At 34.8% G+C, this 21,708-nt stretch overlaps 1 protein-coding gene across 4 annotated transcripts in view; it reads right to left on the reverse strand.

Annotated features, from left to right (window-relative positions):
* The window catches only part of PLCL1 (phospholipase C like 1 (inactive)), a 360,211-nt gene that overhangs the window by 80,081 nt on the left and 258,422 nt on the right, over positions 1-21,708 (reverse strand). Inside the window, exon 1 of one of the 4 annotated variants that reach the window (XM_050750686.1) lies at positions 9,001-9,122. The exons of the other annotated variants lie outside the window; for them this stretch is intronic. Coding sequence (XP_050606643.1) covers positions 9,001-9,003 — 3 coding nt within the window. The 5' untranslated portion in view covers positions 9,004-9,122. Of the gene's footprint in view, positions 1-9,000; positions 9,123-21,708 lie in introns of those variants that run through there. 4 annotated transcript variants of the gene reach the window in all.

Here is a 21,708-nt window from a genome sequence, read left to right on the forward strand (position 1 = left end):
TTCAACTATATACTTAAAAATGGTCAGACGGTAAATTTTATGTTATGTATGTATTGGGAAGATGGGTACTTTCGGCACTTTCCAAAAGAAACCAAGTTTATTATCAGTTCAAGTGTGCTCCAGTCAATGTCTAGCTCATTAGATGATTGAACTGATTCCAATGACCATAACATCTTTCCAGGAGATTTTTATAAACTCCAAGGTCTTTCAGTTTATTTCAAAGCTAACTCTCCTCACACGAGAATGAAGGCAAGAGGCTGAAGTACCAATACCACTTCCACCCGACTCCTGTCCCACAACCAAAGTTTCTCTTTGAGCAGCTTACAACAAAAGCTTTAAATTTATTAAGATAAATAGTGCATTGTCATTCCTCTGTCCCCTACATTAAAGCTTAACCTCACACTGCAGTTGAGTCCAATAATTAGTCAGACATTGAATTCAATCCTTTCTACTTTCTAACATTCTATACATAAGTCTCCACATTATCATTTCTCAAGAAAGGAATCACATTTAAATAAGTTAAACTAAAAAAATAAACAAAATTGGGTTTATATGGTCTCTGAATGTCTCTAAATAATACTTCACATTTTGGATCTACTGTCTTTTGAAATCAATCAATATCTTATAAAGGATTCAATCATCAGAATCAAGAAGAGTCTCATGAACTAGTAAAGCAATAGACAAATATTTTACTCTTTTGTTAAAACAACACAAGACTGACTTATCTATAAGCACTGTTTCTAATATATGTATATAATAAAGATAATTTCTATCTAATCTTATGCTATAAGGTCTGATTTCTAAACTTAGAAATCATTTCAAAATACAGGGGGAAATGGCCAAATGTCTTTTCAATTTTTTAATTATTTTCTACAACATTGTTGCTTATCTACTACTGTTAGGAATAGGATACCAATCATGATTAAATGGGACTCTTCACAACAGTAAAAGATTTTCAGCTTCCTAAATATTTAATATTTTAATACATTTATTTAAATATTTAATTATTTTATTAAGCTAAAATTAGAAACAAAGTTCAGATAAATCAAATAAATTTCCATTGACATTTGCTTTCCCTAAGCCCAATAAGATTGGATATAATGCAAGCTCCTTAACCAAAATAAAAAAACACAAAATCATTTTTCTTCAAAACACGTTGATAAGCCCCCCCAAAATTCTACTTATTCAATGGAAGTTTTGGGTGTCAATCATGAAAATATTGAATTATTTAAATATAATTTCAGGAAAAAGTATACTGAAATTGCACAAAAAATGTGAATGTACCTAATGCTTATACACTTAAAAATGGTTATGTACTTAAGTGTACTTACACACTTAAAAATGATTAAATTGTAACTTTTATGTTATGTATATTTTAACACACAGCGGGGAAAATGCACACTGAAACACTGTACGAAAATTTAAAAGTGAGTAAAGGAAATACCAAGCCCAAGCTTCCCTGCCTTTGACCTCATTAGCATGTTTAAACATCTAATTATATCATCACATATACTTTTTGGTGTTTTGGCAAGTTGTTTTAAGCAAACAGTTCTAAAATGATTCTTTGTTAGAACAAATTTACACAACTCTAAAGACTAGAAATCAAAACACCAATTGTCAAACTGTGATGAGAAGGAATCTTTGTTTCATAACACTGAACTCCAGCTACGTAGTGTAAGGGAGGGAAAGATTTATATTTGAAAAGTTCTCTTAAGATATGATTAATAAAAATTTAATAGATTATACTAAAAGATAAGCATATAGCACATAGGTTTGATTTTCACCATAGGGACCCTATCTGTTCTTATATACAACCTATACACTATAAAAATATGCTATTCATTCTGGTTTTGTGAAGTTCCAAGGAAAACTGAGAAACAAAAATTTGGTTGATACATGACATTCTCAAAGGATGGTAGACAATACACAATCTAGAATCCAGATAAGCTCCAACCTTGGATATTGAGAGACCTCTGGTCTTATTCTTCATTTATTCATTTGACAAATAAGAATAGGTACCTACTCTGTGATGGAGCCTAGCACATTACAGAGTTTGGAGGAAACTGATAAGGTTTCATTTTTATCTTAGATATATCATTCTGCATATGTGCTAAAGGGATTTGATATGGACAAAACTGAAAATGGTACATTACATGACTATTTCATTCAGCATTACAATAAAGAGATAATGATGGCCTGAGCTAGATTCCTAATAAAAAGGATGAAAGTATTAGGTAGATTAGGAAGGTATGCCAATAAAAAGGATTCCTAATGAAAAGGATGAAGGGATTAGGTAGGTTCCTAATAAAAAGGATGAAGAGGAGTGGTAAATATCAAGAAACATGAGGTAAAACAAGAACTTCTTGACTGAATAAAGGATGACTTCTAGGTTTTTGGTTTGAGTGAGAAGTGAATGGAAATATTACTAAATGAGGTATGAAATATCAGGGGAAGTGAAGTTGAAGTGGAAACTAAGTTTACTTTGAGCCATGGTGGATTTTATATGACTATGGGCCATCTAGGTGAAGTTGTCCAATGGAAAGTTGGATATATGAGTCAAACCTCCAGGGAGAAGTCTGGGCTGCAGTTTCAGTGTTGGAAGTTACACCTGTAAAGGAGTAAACAGAATCTTGAGCAGAGTAGAGTCACCTATTAAATAAAAGCAGTTGGAGATGGGCTAAACCCAGAGGAACACCAGTATTTAGAGGCTGGGCAGATAAAAGAAAAAAAGAGCTGAAGGGTAAGAAAACCAGGAGTATGAGCTTCCACAGATGGCAAGACTAAAAGGAAAGCGTACTGGAAATTAAGATCTGAAGATAGCTTACTGAATTCAGCAGTTAAGCAGTTACTGCAAATTGGGCAAGAGAATGTCTTATGTTCCTTTTAAGATGCCTAGGATAGAGAACAAAATGAGACCCAAACTGCAGCCATGATATGAGCTGAGAGTAAAGGGTTCCAGGGAAGGAACAAAAGTCCTGCAGTGGGAAAGACAGCCAGGATGGCTACCATACACTAAGTGAGATAGAGTGGCCCCAAATGAGACTGAACAACAGGCAGAGGCAGAGAGTAATCAATCCAGGAGAGGGCTATCCTCAAAAATGTTGGCTTCACTAACCTGGATTGTGATCACAGAATGGAATTCAGCTCTGATGCACACACTTTGCCTGTCCAATGGGCCTATGCCCAAAATCACATCCATGTTTGGCAGTTAAGTGGTCTGGAGAAAACCCATACCCATACACAAGGCCTAACTCTTCACACGAAATTCAAGGTGGTGGGGGAGATGGGATCATCACTATATCTGTTGCCTTCAAGTTTCAGAAAAGGAAAGACTGCAACTGTAGAATTATACCATTAATTTCGTGTTAAAATTTCCCAAGTATTATTCCCACGGTCAACTCCAGTTACTTAATGCAGAGACACAAACAGGTGATGCACTTATTTATGGTTAACACCATGTGACTTACCCAGGGTCACTGTGTGATACAGTGGGAGCGGAGGTCCTAATAGCCACTATTGAGAAGTAGCTGAAGCATAACCCAAGTAAACCATTGACCTTCCCTAGTGGGTGCCTTATTGGTGAGGATCTGAACAGTTATTTTATGATCAATAAAGAAAGCATTTATTGTCTACATCATCTTCTAAGTCAACAGAATTAATTAAAGGCAATGCTAAGTGTATGCACGCACATTTCTCTAGCCAAATTAAGTTCTATGTCTTAATTTACCATTAAATTTTATTTATAAAAGGTGATTCATTTAACAAAATGCACTAAAGCCATCTCCTTTAGGAAACCCACTCTGATACATATGCTGTGGTGCGGATGGGATACTAATTAAAATATAGGCAGCCAGTGACCCTCTAAATTTTACACATCTTCTCTGAAATGACTCTCTTCACTTGGAAGCAAAAATAATTGATGTTCTACAGGCAAAGCTAGCGATAGAGTGCAGAGAAAAACAAAAAACAAAACAAAACAAAACAAAAAAACAGTCAGTTTCAGAGTGGGTAGTTAGTACCATTGATTTGTTTCGTTAAACAGAAGACGCTTCCCCTGTGCTGTACCTCACTGCAATCATTTGCTCATTAGAACTCATTAAGAAGGGACACTCTAAATAAAAGTGATTATCTCAAGCTCTTCTTCTGCATAGTTTCCATCCAGTTAGCGTTCTTCTGCAAGAATGTTTCTTGTTATACACATCCCATGGATTATTTCAAATACAACTTTCATTTACACAAAGATTCACTGAACCCCTACTCTGGGCTATGCATTGTACAAGTGATTTGTTCTTTAAAAAATCATTAATCCCAACACTAATGTTGTCTGGAATAAATATTAATGTATGAATTTTGTAGCTAATTAGTAAATAAGAACAAAGATCATCAAATTTAATAATTAGGGTAAAATGTATAAAGAATGCTTCTAAATAAACAATAAAAACAGCTTTAAATAACATTAAAGATGTTCATGAGCCAAGCCCACAAAGGAGCATAAAAGGCTGATGAGGCATATTAAACAGAAGTACTACACTCCTTTGTAGTGTCAGCTGCTTTCATGGAAAGGCCTCGTTTCTTATTTCAATCTTGCCAATTTCCTCTTGTATCCTTCACAGTCCACTGCTTCGTATACAGTTATGAGGTATGTGAACTTCCATTTTTCTAGTCAACAACATGGTCCTTTTCACTAATCCCACTGCTGCATGCAATGAGTAGTTTTGTTAGTACTGTGCTTTAGCTGCGTCAACTTGAACAAAATGAGGGTGACTGCAATAAAGGTCATCTGACGATTTATTCAGCGGCCTCTGAGGAACAACTTGCGTCTATCAGTCCCTCTAAGACAGATGTCTGCCTCACACTCAAAAACAATACATTTAAAATTAATAGGTAGTCTGTGCAACTCTTAGCAGAGGTGCCAAGAACCAAGTGGGCTTGGAGACTGAGATACGATTCTGCCCTTCCTCAGGAGACCCCTGCACAGCAGGGCCCAGGAATCCTGGCAGAGCTTATGCCAGCACTTACTGTTGTTTCTGGTGTGACAATTAATTGGATGTTCTCTTTATGGAAAACAGGATGTCATGTCCCTTTAAAAGGAAAATCAATGATGAAGGCTAGCTAAATGTATACTTTTAATACCTACATTGCTAATACATCTCTTTCAATGTATTGTTATAAAGATTAAATGTAATGCTCCAATTATTTCACAGGTATAAACATATAACTTGATGCTTAATTAGGGCATTCACCAGAAACTTATATGTAATTAGGTAGGCTTTCAAATTGACGCATACTTTTATATTTTATTCTAATTAATGTTGCACATTTACTTAAAATACTTTTTCTGAAAAATTAAAATATCAACAGAAATAAAACATTATTAAATAGAGTTCATGTCACAAACATTCCTGACAAAATTTCCCACCTCTCTTTGTGTCCTATGTAGTGAGTTCACAGAAACGTTTTTCCTTCATTGCAACTTTTCAGTTTTTAATGGTAATATTTGCCCTCAACTATGACACACCAATATATTATTTATATTGATTTTAGTCACTTTGGAGTCCAAATATATTCTTTAGTCATCTAAATTTGAATTAAGCATATTTAAAACTGAAAAGGAAATACCCAATGTGCCTCAATATTATGTGAGTTTTGCCATTTATTATCAATAGAGTGTTATTGGAGCTGAGTTTTAGAACAGATATGATTTATAAAAATAAAATCATTCACAGTTATACCATCTTAAGTGGAAATAAGAGACATAATCAGCCTTTCTTCAGAGCATAAAGTTTTCATCAGTGAAATAGTTTGAAAAATAGTCAATTTCCAGGAATTAATGGTTTTCTGTGCAACATTTGCTAAGGACAAAACTCCAGGTTATATGCATCACTTACAAATTCAACTCAATGACATAAAATATATAACTACTAGTGGTAGTTCTTAGAAATGAAATCAGTTCTATTGTACTGTACAGTAATATACACATGTAGGTTTTTCATTACAAAAAATATTCTGTAGAAGATTAAAAACAGTGAATTTGCTTTTTAAAAATATTTTATAAATGTGTGTCACTTGGGACAAGGAGACTAAATTTCAATTTTTAAAAAACCCAATTCTATTCAAACTTAAGATATAATACATTAATAGTCTAAACTGATCTTTCTATCTTTCTCTAGATTTGGAGAAGTCTAGTCTACCATTTAATAAATTGGTGTATATATTAACAAATGGACTCCTTCTTGCATTTGTATTAAGTCTGTATTGTAAAACTGACATTTAAATTATTTTAAACTGCCTAATTGAGTATTTCTTTTGAAATAAACCCCTTAAAGCAATCTCTGAGTTTTCCATAAGACAGATCCCTGAACCCCATATAAAATAGAATGTCAATTATCTTGACCCAATGCTATGTGCAAACACATCCTTAATATGTTTTCTCTTAGGACAATAATAGAATATGTCCTTTGGGACTAGTTATCATAGAGATATAGAACCTTTGGCCCAAATAGCCACCTTGGCTTGAATGTCAAGATGAATCTGATTAAAGGTTTTAAATTTTACCCATAACTTCCGGAATGGGTTAGAACTATCTAACACTTTAATCCTTATTGCATTACCTCTGATTAACTGAACATCAGCATCTGCTCATGTTCAAGGAACAGATGGCAGATTTCAGAGAATGAATATTCTCAGCTCAGGGACTCCTTTAGGGTGAACTCTCCCTCACCCCCATTCATACCCAGTGAAGGCTCCATGGTCAAAATGGAAACAAATTCATTCTCTTAACTTAGAAAAATGTAAAAGAAAACTATGAAAGCATAGTTCTTATTTGAGATAATAAAACTCAAAGTCCATAAATTTCATACTGATAGAAATTACTGAATTAATTAAATTCCTTCTCTCCAAACCAAAGTATTGGATTAGAGATTAATAAATTTTACTCACCATCACCACCTACTTGCATGACTTTTTGCAAAGCAAATTTCTATGTCTATAATTTTTATTTGTCAAAAAAATATAATTCCTAGCCTGATTCATAGGGCTGTGTCAAGGAATAAAGGAAATAAAGCATGCTAAAGTACTTTGTAAAACACAGACCACAGTCTGACAAAATTCCACAAAAGTGAATTATAGATCTTTTTATGAAAATAAGTAAAATACGGCAATGTATTAAATAAATATATTCTTCAAGAAGTCAGATTTATTCCAGGAACATATGAATGAGTCAACATGAGACAGTCAATCAATGAAATTCAATAAGTAAACAGATTAAAAGAGAAAAACAATTGATCGTAACTAAAACTACCCCAAAGACATCTGACAAAATGCAGTACCAATTCACAACAAAACTCTCAGTAAACTGAGAAGAGGAGAAAACTTCCTTAACATAATCAAAACCATTTCAGAATCCTAGAGGAAACATTTTACCAACTGGTAAAGATTTAGAAGCATTCTCATGAAAATCAAAACGCAAAACAAAATTTAAAAGCCTACTATTTATTTACTTTATATTTTAATATAATTTTGGATAGTTAAGTCAAAGCAATAAGGTAAAGATAAGAAATTAAGAGTAAAATATTGTAAAGAAAGTGATAGATCATTGTTACTTGCAGAAAATATAACTGTTTACCTAGAAAATCTCAAAAGATCAAATGAAAAACTTATTAGAACCAATAAAAGTGATAGTGGCAAAATACAATGTAAATATAGAAAAATTAATAGCTGCCTTATATGCCAACCTGTTTCTAAACATAATGGCAGGGGTGAGTGGGGGTGAGAGGAATACCATTCAAATTAGTAATTAAGACTATATAAACAAGTCAAGAATAAAGTTAACAAGGTGTGTGCAAAACTTAGATACAGAATTTTATTTTACTTAAAGTTAAAAAGGAAAAATTAAATAAATAAAAACATTAAAAATTACCAAAAATATACTACTGGCAAAATTCAAATTCTTCACAAGTTAGCAGAAAAACACAATAAAATTGTAATGAAAAGCCCAATGGGATAGTTTCAATGGATGCAGTTGTAAGAGGCATTTTAAATAACAAAGGAAACAATATGTTATTCAATTATTAGTGTTAACAAATTCAGTATTCATTTGAAGAAAAAAACTAGATTTCTGCTTCATGTCAGACAAAAAATAATTTTAAATAAAGATTAAATAAAACACAGAAATACTAGGAAAAACTATAAGAGTATTTTTGTATAGTTTTGGGTGAGGAAGACCTTTTCTTAACAAATATATTAAGACCAGAAAGCATAGAGGAAAAAATTGATAGATTTGACCATAGAGAAACTTAAAACTGTATTAATATATTTTTTAAATTCAAACTGGAATATATTTGCTCCATGTTTCTTAATTTACAAAAATTGTTCACAAATGAATTTTGAAAAGACAAATTCACAAAATTATACAACTGTCTAGAGAATATATAAAAAGATGCTCAAACAAATAATTATACATTATGTGTGTGTATATATATATATACACACAAAGGTATACACAAATAAAATGACTATTTTTGCCTATCAGATTACTAAAGTTTAAAAAATGTGAGATTGTAGGGAAATGGAAATTTTTATACAAGAGTACATTGAATATAAACTTGCACAACTTTTCTGGAAGGTAATGTAATAATATGTTTAAAACATTAAAGATGCATCTACTTTGATCCAGCAATTTAATTTTTAGGAATTTAAAGAAATCTGAAGGAAATACTCGAGTAAATGAGCAAAGATATAAGTAAGAGGTGGTTCACTGCCATGCTGCTGATATTTTAAAAAGTAAGTTCAAACTAATAAACTAAACATTCATTCCCAGTAAGGACTGGCAAAATAAATTATGGTACATTTCATGTAACAGGATTCTATACAGCCCATTTAATGGGTGATGTAGACCTATAAATCTTAAAATGCATTGTGTGTGTGTGTGTGTGTGTGTATACTTAAAAAGCAGATAACAGAACAGTACTTATAGTATAATATGAGAGCTTGAGAGCTTACCATTTACCTATGACAAGTCTGGAAGAATATATTTCCATTGGTGATAGTGGTTATCTCTAGAAAAAGGGAGCAAAATTATGGAATTTTCTTTCTCTGTATTGCTCAAATTATTTAAAATTAACATATATTAGCATATATTATGAGAAAACATATTAAAGACAATTAGAAAGCATTAGTCCTATAATTACCTCATGAATTATCAGAAAGATAGATACACCTTGTAGAGATTAATGACATCCATCTTTTTAAGCTTTTCTGAGTCATAACTAAAATGGTTAAAATTTCAAAGAGCCCAGGAATTCAAGGGCTCTTTTGAAATTATTTTTATTAAAATAATTACACTGGTGTTATTTTAGTTAAATACAATTTTTGAAATATTTATTATTCTTGGGAATGGTCAATGCACTTCTAATACAATATATAAAAATAGCCCTTAAATATCATGTCAGATCTTTGATTTGGAAATTATTTTAGTATCTTACATTTTAGAACTACTAATATTAGTTAGCTATGGTGAAAAGAATGTCCAAAGCACAATTCAGTTTTTTAATGTATCTGGAAAATTAGTCTCATAAATATTTAAACAATCAATTTGAATGAAAATGTGTATCTTCTCTTAAATCAAATTTTTTCTACCTCTAAGTTTTGAGAGTAGATGTAAGCATATGAATGTTCCCAGAGGAGGAAAAGAAGGTTAAACTTGAGAATTCCTTACTAGATGTTTAAGTCAATTTGATTTCAATTAAATGCACTCCATTGATAATAAGATTCAAATCTGCTATATTGAATTAGGATTTAAGTATATCCCAAAGTACTGGACTCAGTAAGAATTCCATATAGGTTACAAGGTCTTTTACCTTTCAGAGCATACATACTATTAATAATTATAAAATTTTCAACCACAATCATCAAATATAGAATGTAGCCTTAAAAGTTCTCCATCAGGTGAACTTGGCCTATCCCTCTATTTTCATGTCTAGATATGTAACTACAAATTTGCCTTTGCATTCTGCCCCCCAGTACACTCCCAAATCTTCAGAAAGTATACATTAGTTCACCAAAAAGTCTTTCATTGTCTTTTAATCCTCATTCCTTTATTTCTTCTTTAATAGAGGGTCCTTATCTGAACTCAACTAATCTTACCCCTCAAAATAATTTCTGCCCATCTCTGCCACTTAAAACACTCTTCTACTAATTGTACTTAACTCTACATTTAACATGTGAAATCTCAGGACATTCAACTACTGAATGCAATATTTCACTCAAAATGTTACTTAAAATAGCAGATACTTTCCAAACCATATTTACACTGTCAGGAAAACTATAGTTGTCAATATATTTTTTCAAAAAACTAAATCTGTTCAATTACCACCAGGCTTATTGCCTCCTGAGAATATCCGCAGAATGAGAATATAATTACAAGTAATAAGAAATGGTAACTAAAATTTTAAAAATGCTCTCATAGCCCATGTAAATCTGAGCCAAATTCAGGTGAAATATTAACACTCAATTCTGGTGCATATTTTTTATTATGAGTCAGGGTCTTGCTCTGTCACTCATGCTGGGGTGCAATGGTGGGATCATGGCTCACTGCAGCCTTGAAAACCTGGGCTCAAGCAATCCTCTCACCTCAGCCTCCCAAGTAGCTGAGAGTAGAGGCGTGCACCACCACTCCAGGCTGCTTCTTTATCTCTGTAGAGACACGGTCTTGCCATGTTGTCTAAGCTGTTTTCAAACTCCTGGGCTCAAGTGATCCTCCCGCCTCAGCCTCCCGAAGTGCTGGGATTACAGACATGAGCCACCGTGCCCAGCTCTGGTGCATATATCCTTGTGTGTTGGTTCACTTAAAAAAAAAAAAACAAAACAAAACTGCCAGGTCGTTTGCTTTCTTGGTACTGAGAGAAGTTTACAAACTCTTATGAAATTTCACATAGTTATGTTTGGTTATCTAGGCAATTTTTAAATGGAATAAACATCACACTTGTTTGCAGGACTATAAGCTAGCACATACTGATCTCTAGGCTATCAATTTGTCTGAACATAAAGATATTTAACACACATTTGGATTTGTGTAGGGCGTGGTTGTTACATAAGTTCATTCATTTTACTAAGGGACCTTGAATTCCCATTTGTTGATGAAACTGACCGGCACAACCCATGAGAGGATAAATTTCTAGTACATCTACTAATAGTCTCTGGAAAGAATAAGATATTTCACCCCAGGGAGTGTGAATCCCATGATGTAGAAATAAAAGAAAAATATTCACATTACACATTCTTCTTTAGTATTTAATCATAAAAGGATCATGGGCAGCAAAGATTCCAAGCCATGCTAGGCCAATTGAATTAAATTTGTTTCAAAATAATGTTTCATCTTTTAGATCTCATTTAAATTATCAGTAAAAAGAACATTAAAGTCATTTATTTCTGTAGAACTGGTATAGTGACAGGGAAATAAAGTACTTAATGAAACCATTTATAATCTATAATCATGTTATTAAAACAGCATTTCCACTAAACACTTTACAATGAAAAAGTATAGTAATTTACAAATAGCTTAGGGACTGAGCTCTAATTAATCTCTTAGAAAAAAAGACTTGACACCTCAACATATTTAAACTTTATTAGCTTTGCTATCAGGAAACCTTGTAAAAAATGAGAAAGGCAATCCATAATGAATTCACTACACTTAATTTCATATTATCATCCCTAGTGGTTTCTTAATAATAACTTGCATGAATTGAGAGAAAGTGACAGCTAGTCTTATCTATGAGAGTGACTGTGTTCATTATTTTTTAAGAACCCCCAAGTAAAACCACGTTATGGTCAAAAATGAAAATCAAAATAAGGAGGGTAAGAGCATCTCACCTTTCTAAGAAGTTTTAATCTTTTCAAAGGGTTTCCACATTTGTTTTCTGTTGAGATCTCTCAAGATTTGAGATGAGAAAATGCAAGACACAGGAGACTGAACAACATGCCAAAAACATAAATCAGTGGCAGAGTCGAATGCCAACCCAGGTATTTCTACTCCTGAAGAAATTTTTTCCTCTAAATTTATACCACCTCTGCATTTTACTACTATACTTTTCTAGTTCCCAGTGTATTTTCTCACCCTTCACTATGGGAAGGAATACAAGTTTTACCATTATTGATATTTTCCCTCACTGAATGTTGAATAAAAAGAACTGTTACACTAATTATCTCTTTCCAACAGTGCTATATTACTTGGCAAAAATGCCACTCAAAAAGAGGGCCAGAAAGGCCGGGTGTGGTGGCTCACGCCTGTAATTCCAACACTTTGGGAGGCCGAGGCGGGTGGATCACCTGAGGTCAGGAGTTCGAGACCAGCCTGGCCAACATGGTGAAACCCTGTCTCTACTAAAAATACAAAAATTAGCTGAGTGTGGTGGCGTGCGCCTATAATCCCAGCTACTCGGGAGGCTGAAGCAGGAAAATCACTTGAACCCGGGAGGCAGAGGTTTCAGTGAGCCGAGATTAAGTCACTGCACTCCAGCCTGGGTGACAAGAGCAAAACTCCGTCTCTAAAAAAAAAAAAAAAAAGGGCCACAAAAAAGAGGACATGGTATGGAAAATTCTTCATATTTTGGAATATTTGAAGTCCTTCAACACATATTTATGGAGTCCCAATTTAGTGCCAGACACTGAGCTGGATGTATAGTGCATATACTGTAATGGCACCTGTAGAAGAAAGATATATTAAAGGATAATCACACAAACATGTAATTTAAAACCGTAAGAACTGCTCTGAAAGAAAATACGGGGTATTTTAGGTAGAGGTGAACTAATTTAGACTGGAGCGGGGTACTACGCATCCCCTGAGGAACTAACACAAGCTAGGCAAATTGCCAAGCAAATAGTGTGGGAAAATTATTCCATGCAGAAGAAACAGCACGGGAAGATCCTGAGGAGACTCCACTAACACAGGCCTCTATAGCAAATGCATAGGAGAGGAGGAAGGAAATGAAATGAAGCTGTCGCAGGGGGCTGTGAAAGCCATTTTTTATAAATCTGGAGTTTATTCTATGGAGGTTTTTAAGGCAAAGAAGTAAAAGTTCTTACATTTTCAAAAGAAAAAACATATCTAGCTGCTAGAGAATGGATTTGGAGATACAATTTAATGGAGTAACCACTTGGTGATTGCAAGAGAGTTCCGAGTGTACTGAACTAGGGTGAGAACAAGAGAGAAGTGGATTTATTTGAGGAGCTACTGATGAACTGGAGTGGGAGCATTGGGGAGAGGCAAAAGGATCCCCAGATCTGTGGTTTGGGTAACTGAGAGGCTGGAGGAGCCGCTTGCAAAAACAGAGAAGTCTATAGAAGGAACATATTTGTAAGTGGCTCTAGAGTATTGAGAATACAATTGTAAATAAGGAACTAGATCCCAAGATAAACCTCTGAGTTTAAGATAAAAACATGGGATTTAGAAACTGTCAGGTTATTAGTGGTTTTTGAAATCATGGGGCTGAATGAAATAACTTAAGGAAAGAAGGCAGAATAAAAAGAGAAGAGTACCTAGCAGTGACCTTTGAGAATGTAGAACATTTTGAGTTTGGTTAGGAGAAAAGCTAACAAAGGAGAGGGAAAATGGTGGTATCAGTAATCTCAGGATTTCCACTAAATAAATCATATTCCTTGAAATTTTCAGTAATAATAATGCCTAGCCCTCTGATATTTGGTATAATTAGGAATTTGACATGATTATTAATATCATATGATAAAAGTGAACAAGCTATTTAAAAATAAAGTTGTTTATAACACTCTTTTCTCTTGTCTCAAGCTTAAAGAGATATTCAACTTAAATGTAAAAATGGCATAATATAAAAATCCCTCAGAGTCTTATCAACATCTAAACTGGCAAAAGGCAAATTAAAAACATGTTTTACATCCAACTTTGTATCCAAGGCGAGGCAGAGACTGATATTTTCCTATAGTTTAATCAACGGAAAACAGGCCCTTTAAGTTCTATTAAATTATTTAACAGCCACAAACAGATGCAATAATTCATTGTTAGCAAAACAAATCATTTTCTCTTCTTTCTCAATGCCAATAAAGCAAACATTCACAGGTGCTTAATCAACATCCTTGCATAAGGCCAAACAATACAAACATTTTATGAATGACAAAGAAAGCATACATTAATAGGGTGACAGAATAATGTGTCATTGATAAGCCAAAGATTTGGGAAAGTTTAAAAAATGATTCTGAAGGATATGAAAAACAAAAATTTACCATAATTCTGAATGTGAATGTCATTTCATTGAATTGACATTTACCAAGCAATTGGTGGAGAGAATTCTGTAAGAAGAATTAGGTTATTTAGACTAGAAAAGCTTTCTGACTTATTTACTTGGTCTGGAAAGTTGAAAGCCTTACTCATCCTGGATTGAGAGTACCCCTTGGACTAAAGAAGTTTTTTTAAAGAAGTTTCCTAAAGTTTTCTGGCAAGGTGGCAACTAAACCAATTGAGAAAGGACTACCACTGAAGAAAATGAAAAACTTAGATTAATATTATTCTGATTTGCTAAAAATTCCCCTTCCTTCAAATAGAGTGGAGCTTTTCTCTCTATCCTAATCTTAGAGGATATTGAGTATGTCCATTATTCCCTACAATGCAGTCTACAGAATGTAGGTGTGTGTATTTGCATAATCTATGTTCTTGAAAACTACATAAATCTTGGCTGCCCCTCATTCTTAAATCCTAATCCCTTGAATTTTCTGTCTCCATAAGCTTCTGTCTCCATAAGCTTTCCTATACCAAATGGTCCACTGAAATTATTTGCTCCAACAATTCATTTGCTGAGGATAAATGGGTGCTCTCTTGTCTGCAAAACATACAGACTTTTATTCAGTCTTTGCTTTAAATTAGTTAAAATCCTATAGAAGAAGTACAGTCATAAATGAATCACAGCTAATAATTAATACAATTTTGGCAAAGTTCCACAAAACTAAAATAGTACTCTCCTTTTGGCCCAGGGAACAAATTTTACTTAAATTTTCAAACAAACTAAGTCTATAAAAATGGTGCAGTTAGAGGGAATCAATAGCTTCCTAGATTTTGTAGTTAAATTTGACCTCAACAAAATGAAAATGATTAAATTATATAGAATTTCTAATAGATTATAGAGTGAACATAAATACATTTTAATTGTGGCTAAGCCGTAAATTACAAGCACATCAAATAGAGAATAAAAACATAAAGTTCGCTATTATTTGCACTTGTAATATGGACAAAATCTATTAATGCCTAAGAGAGGATAGAAATGAAGTTTAAGTTGCAAACTAATCTCTGTTAAATCCCTGAATTAAGGAGCTCAGTTTGATGAGTAAAATAGCAACCTAGTCAGTAAATCTAAGTCACATGTGACTTTTGATGAGCTTATGGAAGGTAAACAAATTAGAATATAAGGCACTATACTGGAACTTGGAGGAGTAGGTACTTATGTTTTAGTTTTGTTAGTTGCTCCATCCTTAACACCTACTATTATTATATTAACTTTCTTATTCACAGGTTTCTTGCCTGTCTCCCAGAGCTCCCTGAGAGTGGATATCCCCAGTACCTGCCACCATGCCTGGCACTTCTCAAGCACTCAATAAATACTTGCTGAATAAAAGCTTGTAGAAATCCCATAGCTATGTGCTATGATGATTACTAGCTTATTAAACACTCCTATGGCAACGGGATGGGCCCTAAGAGGTGAAAGCAAGATTGGAACCCAGATATCTGACTCCTGGGGTGATTGCTCTTAACCACTACTCCAGGAGTTCAATTCTGTGGGAACACTATCTCCACATAAGGCTTCTGCCTGAACATTGGATTTTACACCCAAATTGGCTTATGTTTTTCACATCATCAGAGAGAATACAAATACTTCCCATGAAAAGCTAATGAAACACAGTATACGTATTTAAATAATGGTTTGAACCCTAAATGTGATGGCTATATTTCTTTCTCAGAAAACTAAGTTTACAAATATGTCATTAGTCATGTGTATAAAAAGAGGAGGTAGCAATGATTTTATCCTCACTGACATGAAAAACAGCCTTCACATGATTAGTTTCTCCATGTCAACATTGTTTTCTTCTTTTCAGTATCTAAACTTTCAGAATCTCGACAGTAATGATTCAGACAAAGCATTCAAATTAATCAATGCTATCATACTCATACAGCAAAGTGACCTTTCTCGTCTCCTTGCAAAGTAAACAGTTAGCTTGACTTTTAATAAGTTCACTTTGAGTTTGCTTCTGATTATGTTGTTTTGCTGGGTTCTGGTTAACTCTAGGACACAGTTATTACTTTGCAGACCACTCATTCTCCCTGGAACCTACTTATCAGACTCCTCCTTGCTCTCATTTCTGCCTCCTTCTTCTTGGTTTCCATCTGTGCTCCATATTTATTCAAGGTAGCATTTATACCCAAGCATAATATATATGTATGAGCGTATACATTTATTTAAAGATATTTTTAAAAATTGAAAATAAAGAGGAAAAAGCTCAGTATATTACAGTATTAAGTATTTAGTATAGTATTAAGTAACTATACTAAAAACTTTCCAGCTATTAAATGAGACTGGAACCCAGAAGTGTCTCATCTCACGACTACATTCTTTCCTCTACATCAGTGGTTCCCACAGTGTGATCTTTGGACTGCCAGCAACTGCATTACCAAGGACCTTGTTAACACTGCAGATTTTCAGACTCTACACCCACTGAATCTGGGGGTGGGGTTCAGAAATTTGGTTTTAATAAGACAAGGGTGATTCTGATACACCCTTAAGTTTTAGTGCATTACATCATTGGTCCCAGTCTTACCTGATTATAAGAATCACCTGAGATAGCTCATTGACCTAGTATATTCCCAGGTTCTACACATCTGATTCAGTAGGTTAAAGGGGGGAGGCCAGGAATTTATTGATACCCTAGGCTAACCCCCAAGTGATTCTTATGGTGAGGGAAATTTGAAAACACTGCACCAAATCAGAATATTCAACTTCGTACACTTATGAAAAAACTAGACATTGCATTTAATTATATGATGGTTCCATATTAAGAATATAAGGATACTGAAACCATGTTTTTTCAGCACTTGAATTTTAATTCCATTGTTAGTTCAGAAAAAAAGAGGAAGGGTATTGCAATATAATAGGGAGTCACCACATTAAATGTGTTAAGAAATATTATTTTATATGAGCAGTTCTAGAGAAGTACATATAATTGAGTTACGTGTAAACTGTAGGTAACCGAGAAAAGTCCAACCTCCATTCAAATACACAGAAGTTAATAAAGAAGCTTTATTTGCATAATAAAGGATTTCTTCCTTTAAGAAAGAATTTATCACAATTGTCTTGTATAAATCTGGAGCTCCCCTAGAATAGATAAAACTTGTTTTGTAATGCACAAAATTTATCAGAAAGGATAATCTTTGCCATTTCAAAAAATAACGTGTAAATTAGACAAATAATTTGAAGGGCAGGCTTGGAGCATTCTGGGGCTTCCTTTGAATCTTCACTTCATTTCCTGGAATTAGGCTCCAGAATCTTACCATGTTCTAAACAATTCAAATTTCTGACTAATGAATTGTAGCCGTTCAATGTACTCAGATGAAGAGGAAGGGAGCTGTCATTGATTCAAGTCCAACCACTGCCATGCTAGACAGGATCGAATACATTTCTTCTCAGTATTGTGCGATGTATATTCAGGGAAAATGTAAGAATCAACATACCTATTGACCTTTATAATACCTTCGCAGCCAGGCACAGTGGCTCACGCCTATAATCCCAGCACTTTGGGAGGCCAAGGCGGGCAGATCATGAGATCAGGAGTTCGAGACCATCCTGGCTAACACGGTGAAACCCCGTCTCTACTAAACATACAAAAAATTAGCTGGGTGTGGTGGCACATGCCTGTAATCCCAGATACTCAGGAGGCTGAAGCAGAAGAATTGCCTGAACCCAAGAGGTGGAAGTTGCAGTAAGCCAAGATGGTGCCACTGCATTCCAGCCTGGGCGACAGAGCGAGACTTGTCTCAAAAATAATAATAATAATAATAATAATGCATTTGCAATGGAGGAATGATTTGATAATTCCTAAATCAGTGCTTCCCATTATCCCAGATCATATACCCATGAAGCCGGCTTCTCCAGTTCCCCTTCCCTCCCTTCCTTCCCCTCTCAGGCAACAGCTGTTCCTCTCCCTGCCCACCCTCCTTCACTCTGGGGGCCGTTAAAGAGGATTCGAACAGTTAACATCCCTTTATCATGTATAGGTAGTACAAATCACACTGGAAAACATTATTCACACCTCAAGCATTTCCTAGTGTTCAAGAAATAATAGAAATTGTACCTGTAGGATATAAGTTGTATTGAAAGTTACTAATGAACAGAGTGCACGTTTTAGATAAAATGTTCACATCTTTATAACACACCCCCACTCCCACCACGATCATTATTTTCACTCCCACACACTGAGTTCCTAATTATAATCATCTGTAATCTTTTTTTCACGAGCAGATGGAACTAGAATTCCACAATGGGACATTTCCATTGCTAATCATTACACTTGGCTGGGTTGATTTGCAGTCCTTACTTCCAACTGGGATTTGTTTACCTCCAAAGTAGCTTACGAGAAAAGTTAAATAGAAAGTTCCATAGAGTTGCTGGCTTATTAGGGTTAATAAATACTTTCAGCTAATAACCGCAATATTTGACACATCAATATCAGTGCATTGATCCTGAGACAATCCGATTAACATTCCTTATGTTCATTTTACTTAAGAGTACTTTAAAGGAAGGCGGCATTTTTCAAGTCACCTCAAGGGATGAAATCTACCATTTTATAACAACAAAAAAAATCAACATTATTTCTTTAAACAAACAGTGATGCAAAGGTAGAAAGCTCTGATCAATTGAACCTAATTATTTTCAAAACATAAATTTGAAATATGCTAATCAAAAAGTTCTGTACAAAAGTTTGGGGCAGTGGAAAGGAAGGAAAGAAAGAAATCCATCCAGATTCCAACAGCACGTACTTGTGTGTCAATCCATTCCCACAAACTATCTCCATGGATAAACTGACAGCATGATGGTGAACTGTAGGACTGGAATGTTCCAACTTGGCCAGAACTACCGTGTCAGCTCAGCAGCAAAATTCATCTGAGACCAATTCAACAAGCAGTGCATTTGTGTTGAACACTACAATATTCAGCAGTCTCCACACCCAGGAGTTTCTATGTCTTTGCTAAATTTAACATCTGTAATGACTTAACACAGAGACCGCTTCAATTCATCGGTAATTCACATATCTCTATCAAAATTAGATCAGAAATTTTCTGCTGAATTTTGAATTGGGATCCACTGCCCTTTACTGTAGTCATTTAAAGTTAGTACACTTTTCGGCTGTGAAGATGGCAGGAAATGAATGGACAGACCATCGGAGGTTTTGTTTCTCCACATTTTAAGCGAATGGTCGTTTCTGATTTGTTCATTTTTAATGAAAAAGAAGTGAGAAAAGCCAACTAGTGGTCTTTTTCAAAGGACTCAAATTCAGTGGGGTATCAGAAGCTTGTGAGCTGTCAGCAGCACCTGTGGCCCCTGCATTTGTACACAGGGAGGGGACACCCCAGGCCCGTAACAGTGCGCGCAGCCAGATAACCTTGCACTGCCCTGCCAACCTAACACTTTTAGAGATCAGTTGAAGCATGGCCTGTCTCCAATTCCACAGCCCACGACAGTGCAAAGCCCCCCTGTCCTCGTGCATCGACGGAATTCCTGCAACAAGAATGCCATCTCTTTCCTAATCTGTTTGCCTGGGCTACCTCTGTTCTCAAAGGTCTCCCCGCCTGCAAAACAGAGAATTCAGAACCTTTCCCAATTTCCTGAGAAATCCACACATAATTAAACTCCATGATTGTACATAAGATTCTGATTGTGTGTGTCCTGGGTAGAGGAGGCAGAGGGCTCCCTTGGCTGAACCCACTCTCCCATCCTCTCTCAGCTTTCTCCTCCGTCAGTGCCAAAACTACTTTCTTCCAACTACACCAGGCTCCTTGGGGTCTCTTCTCTGTCAAGCAAAGTACTTCTTCCCCCACACATGAAATGCCTTGCCTAAGTAAAAGAGATGATGTCTGTCAGACATAGTTAACCTAAAGATAATTTTCTACCTCAAAGTATGTAAAATATACAACATAAAAATCAACTTTACTGTACTACACAGAAACCAAACAGATGTTTCCAGATAATAACATCCTGATTCCTCATATATTTTTTTAAAATGAGATATGTCAAATTTAAATCTTTGATTTCTTTTTATATGTTCTAAGACTTTTCATATGTATCAACTCACAAATCAGAAAGAGAATTTTGTCAGGTCATGTTGTCCCTTTACATAGGTATACATGTTTAGAGGGGAGTGTTGGCTATGGCCCAAAAGCTTGAGTTGGTCTCTGATGGATAAAGTCACACAAGAATGCGGGAGAGTAGCCAGAATAGGGAACCTGCTTATCCAGAAGGGGCAAATGGCAGGACTGCTAAGTGTTCAGGGGGTAGTAATTATATGAACTCAGCCACAGCTCATGATTCCTGTTGGGGGTTATAGGCAATGAAACAGCATATATTAATGACACCCACAGTATGATGTACTCAGGATTCTCTTAGGTTAGTTGCTTAGAAATCTCTAAGAAAAAGACAAAAATGAAAGTCATATCCTGCTCTATAATCTGTTTTTGCATGAGTATTTAATGCGCATAATTTTAATTCTGTCTTCAGCCTGATTGAAGGAATCGCTAAAATGGAATGAAATAGAATAAAATAGGCTGGGCGTGGTGGCTCACGCCTGTAATCCCAGCACTTTGGGAGGCCAAGGCGGGTGGATCACAAGGTCAGGAGTTCGAGACCAGCCTGGCCAAGATGGTGAAACCCCGTCTCTACTAAAAATAAAAAATTAGCCGGGCATGGTGGCACACGCCTGTAGTCCCAGCTACTCAGGAGGCTGAGGCAGGAGACTCCCTTGGACCTGGGAGGTGGAGGTTGCAGTGAACCAAGATGGCGCCACTGCACTCTAGCTTGGGTGACAGAGCAAGACTCCATTTCAAAAATAAATAAACAAATAAGTAGAATAAAATAAAATAAAGCAATTATGTGTCTTTATCTTCATACTAAAATCTAAAAAGAAAGCAGAATTTTTCAAACTGACCTATATAAGACATATATTTGTATAAGTAAAACAGCTATTTTTTAGATTGCTGATATCTGGTACAGGTAGATAGAGCAACTTGCTTATATAGAATATAATTAAAGTAGTTCTTAATTATATTTATTAATATAATTAAAATTGTTTATGATAATTGTTAATTTGATAAACTACATCCCTCAAAATGATTTTTTAAAATGTTCACAGAAGCCAAGCAGCCTGGTAATTGCATGTGTTTGATCTTATTAAATGGCACTTTTTATTCCTGAAAATTCTTTTCTATGATTTGACTATAAAGTAATTTAATATTATTTTGAGTATCGAAACTCATACACTAAAATGAATTCTTCCTCCTTCACAATAGACACCTTGAGAAGGGATATACTTAATTTGAGATGCCGTCTTTGATTAAAGGTACTGTTTGATTAAAAAATTAGAATTTGATGTATAGAATTGTAGGAAAGCAATGTCTATATGAAACCAACCATACAGAAGGACATAAAA

The sequence above is a fragment of the Macaca thibetana genome, chromosome 12 (genome assembly GCF_024542745.1).
Source record: "Macaca thibetana thibetana isolate TM-01 chromosome 12, ASM2454274v1, whole genome shotgun sequence".
NCBI classification, from domain to species: Eukaryota; Metazoa; Chordata; class Mammalia; order Primates; family Cercopithecidae; genus Macaca; species Macaca thibetana.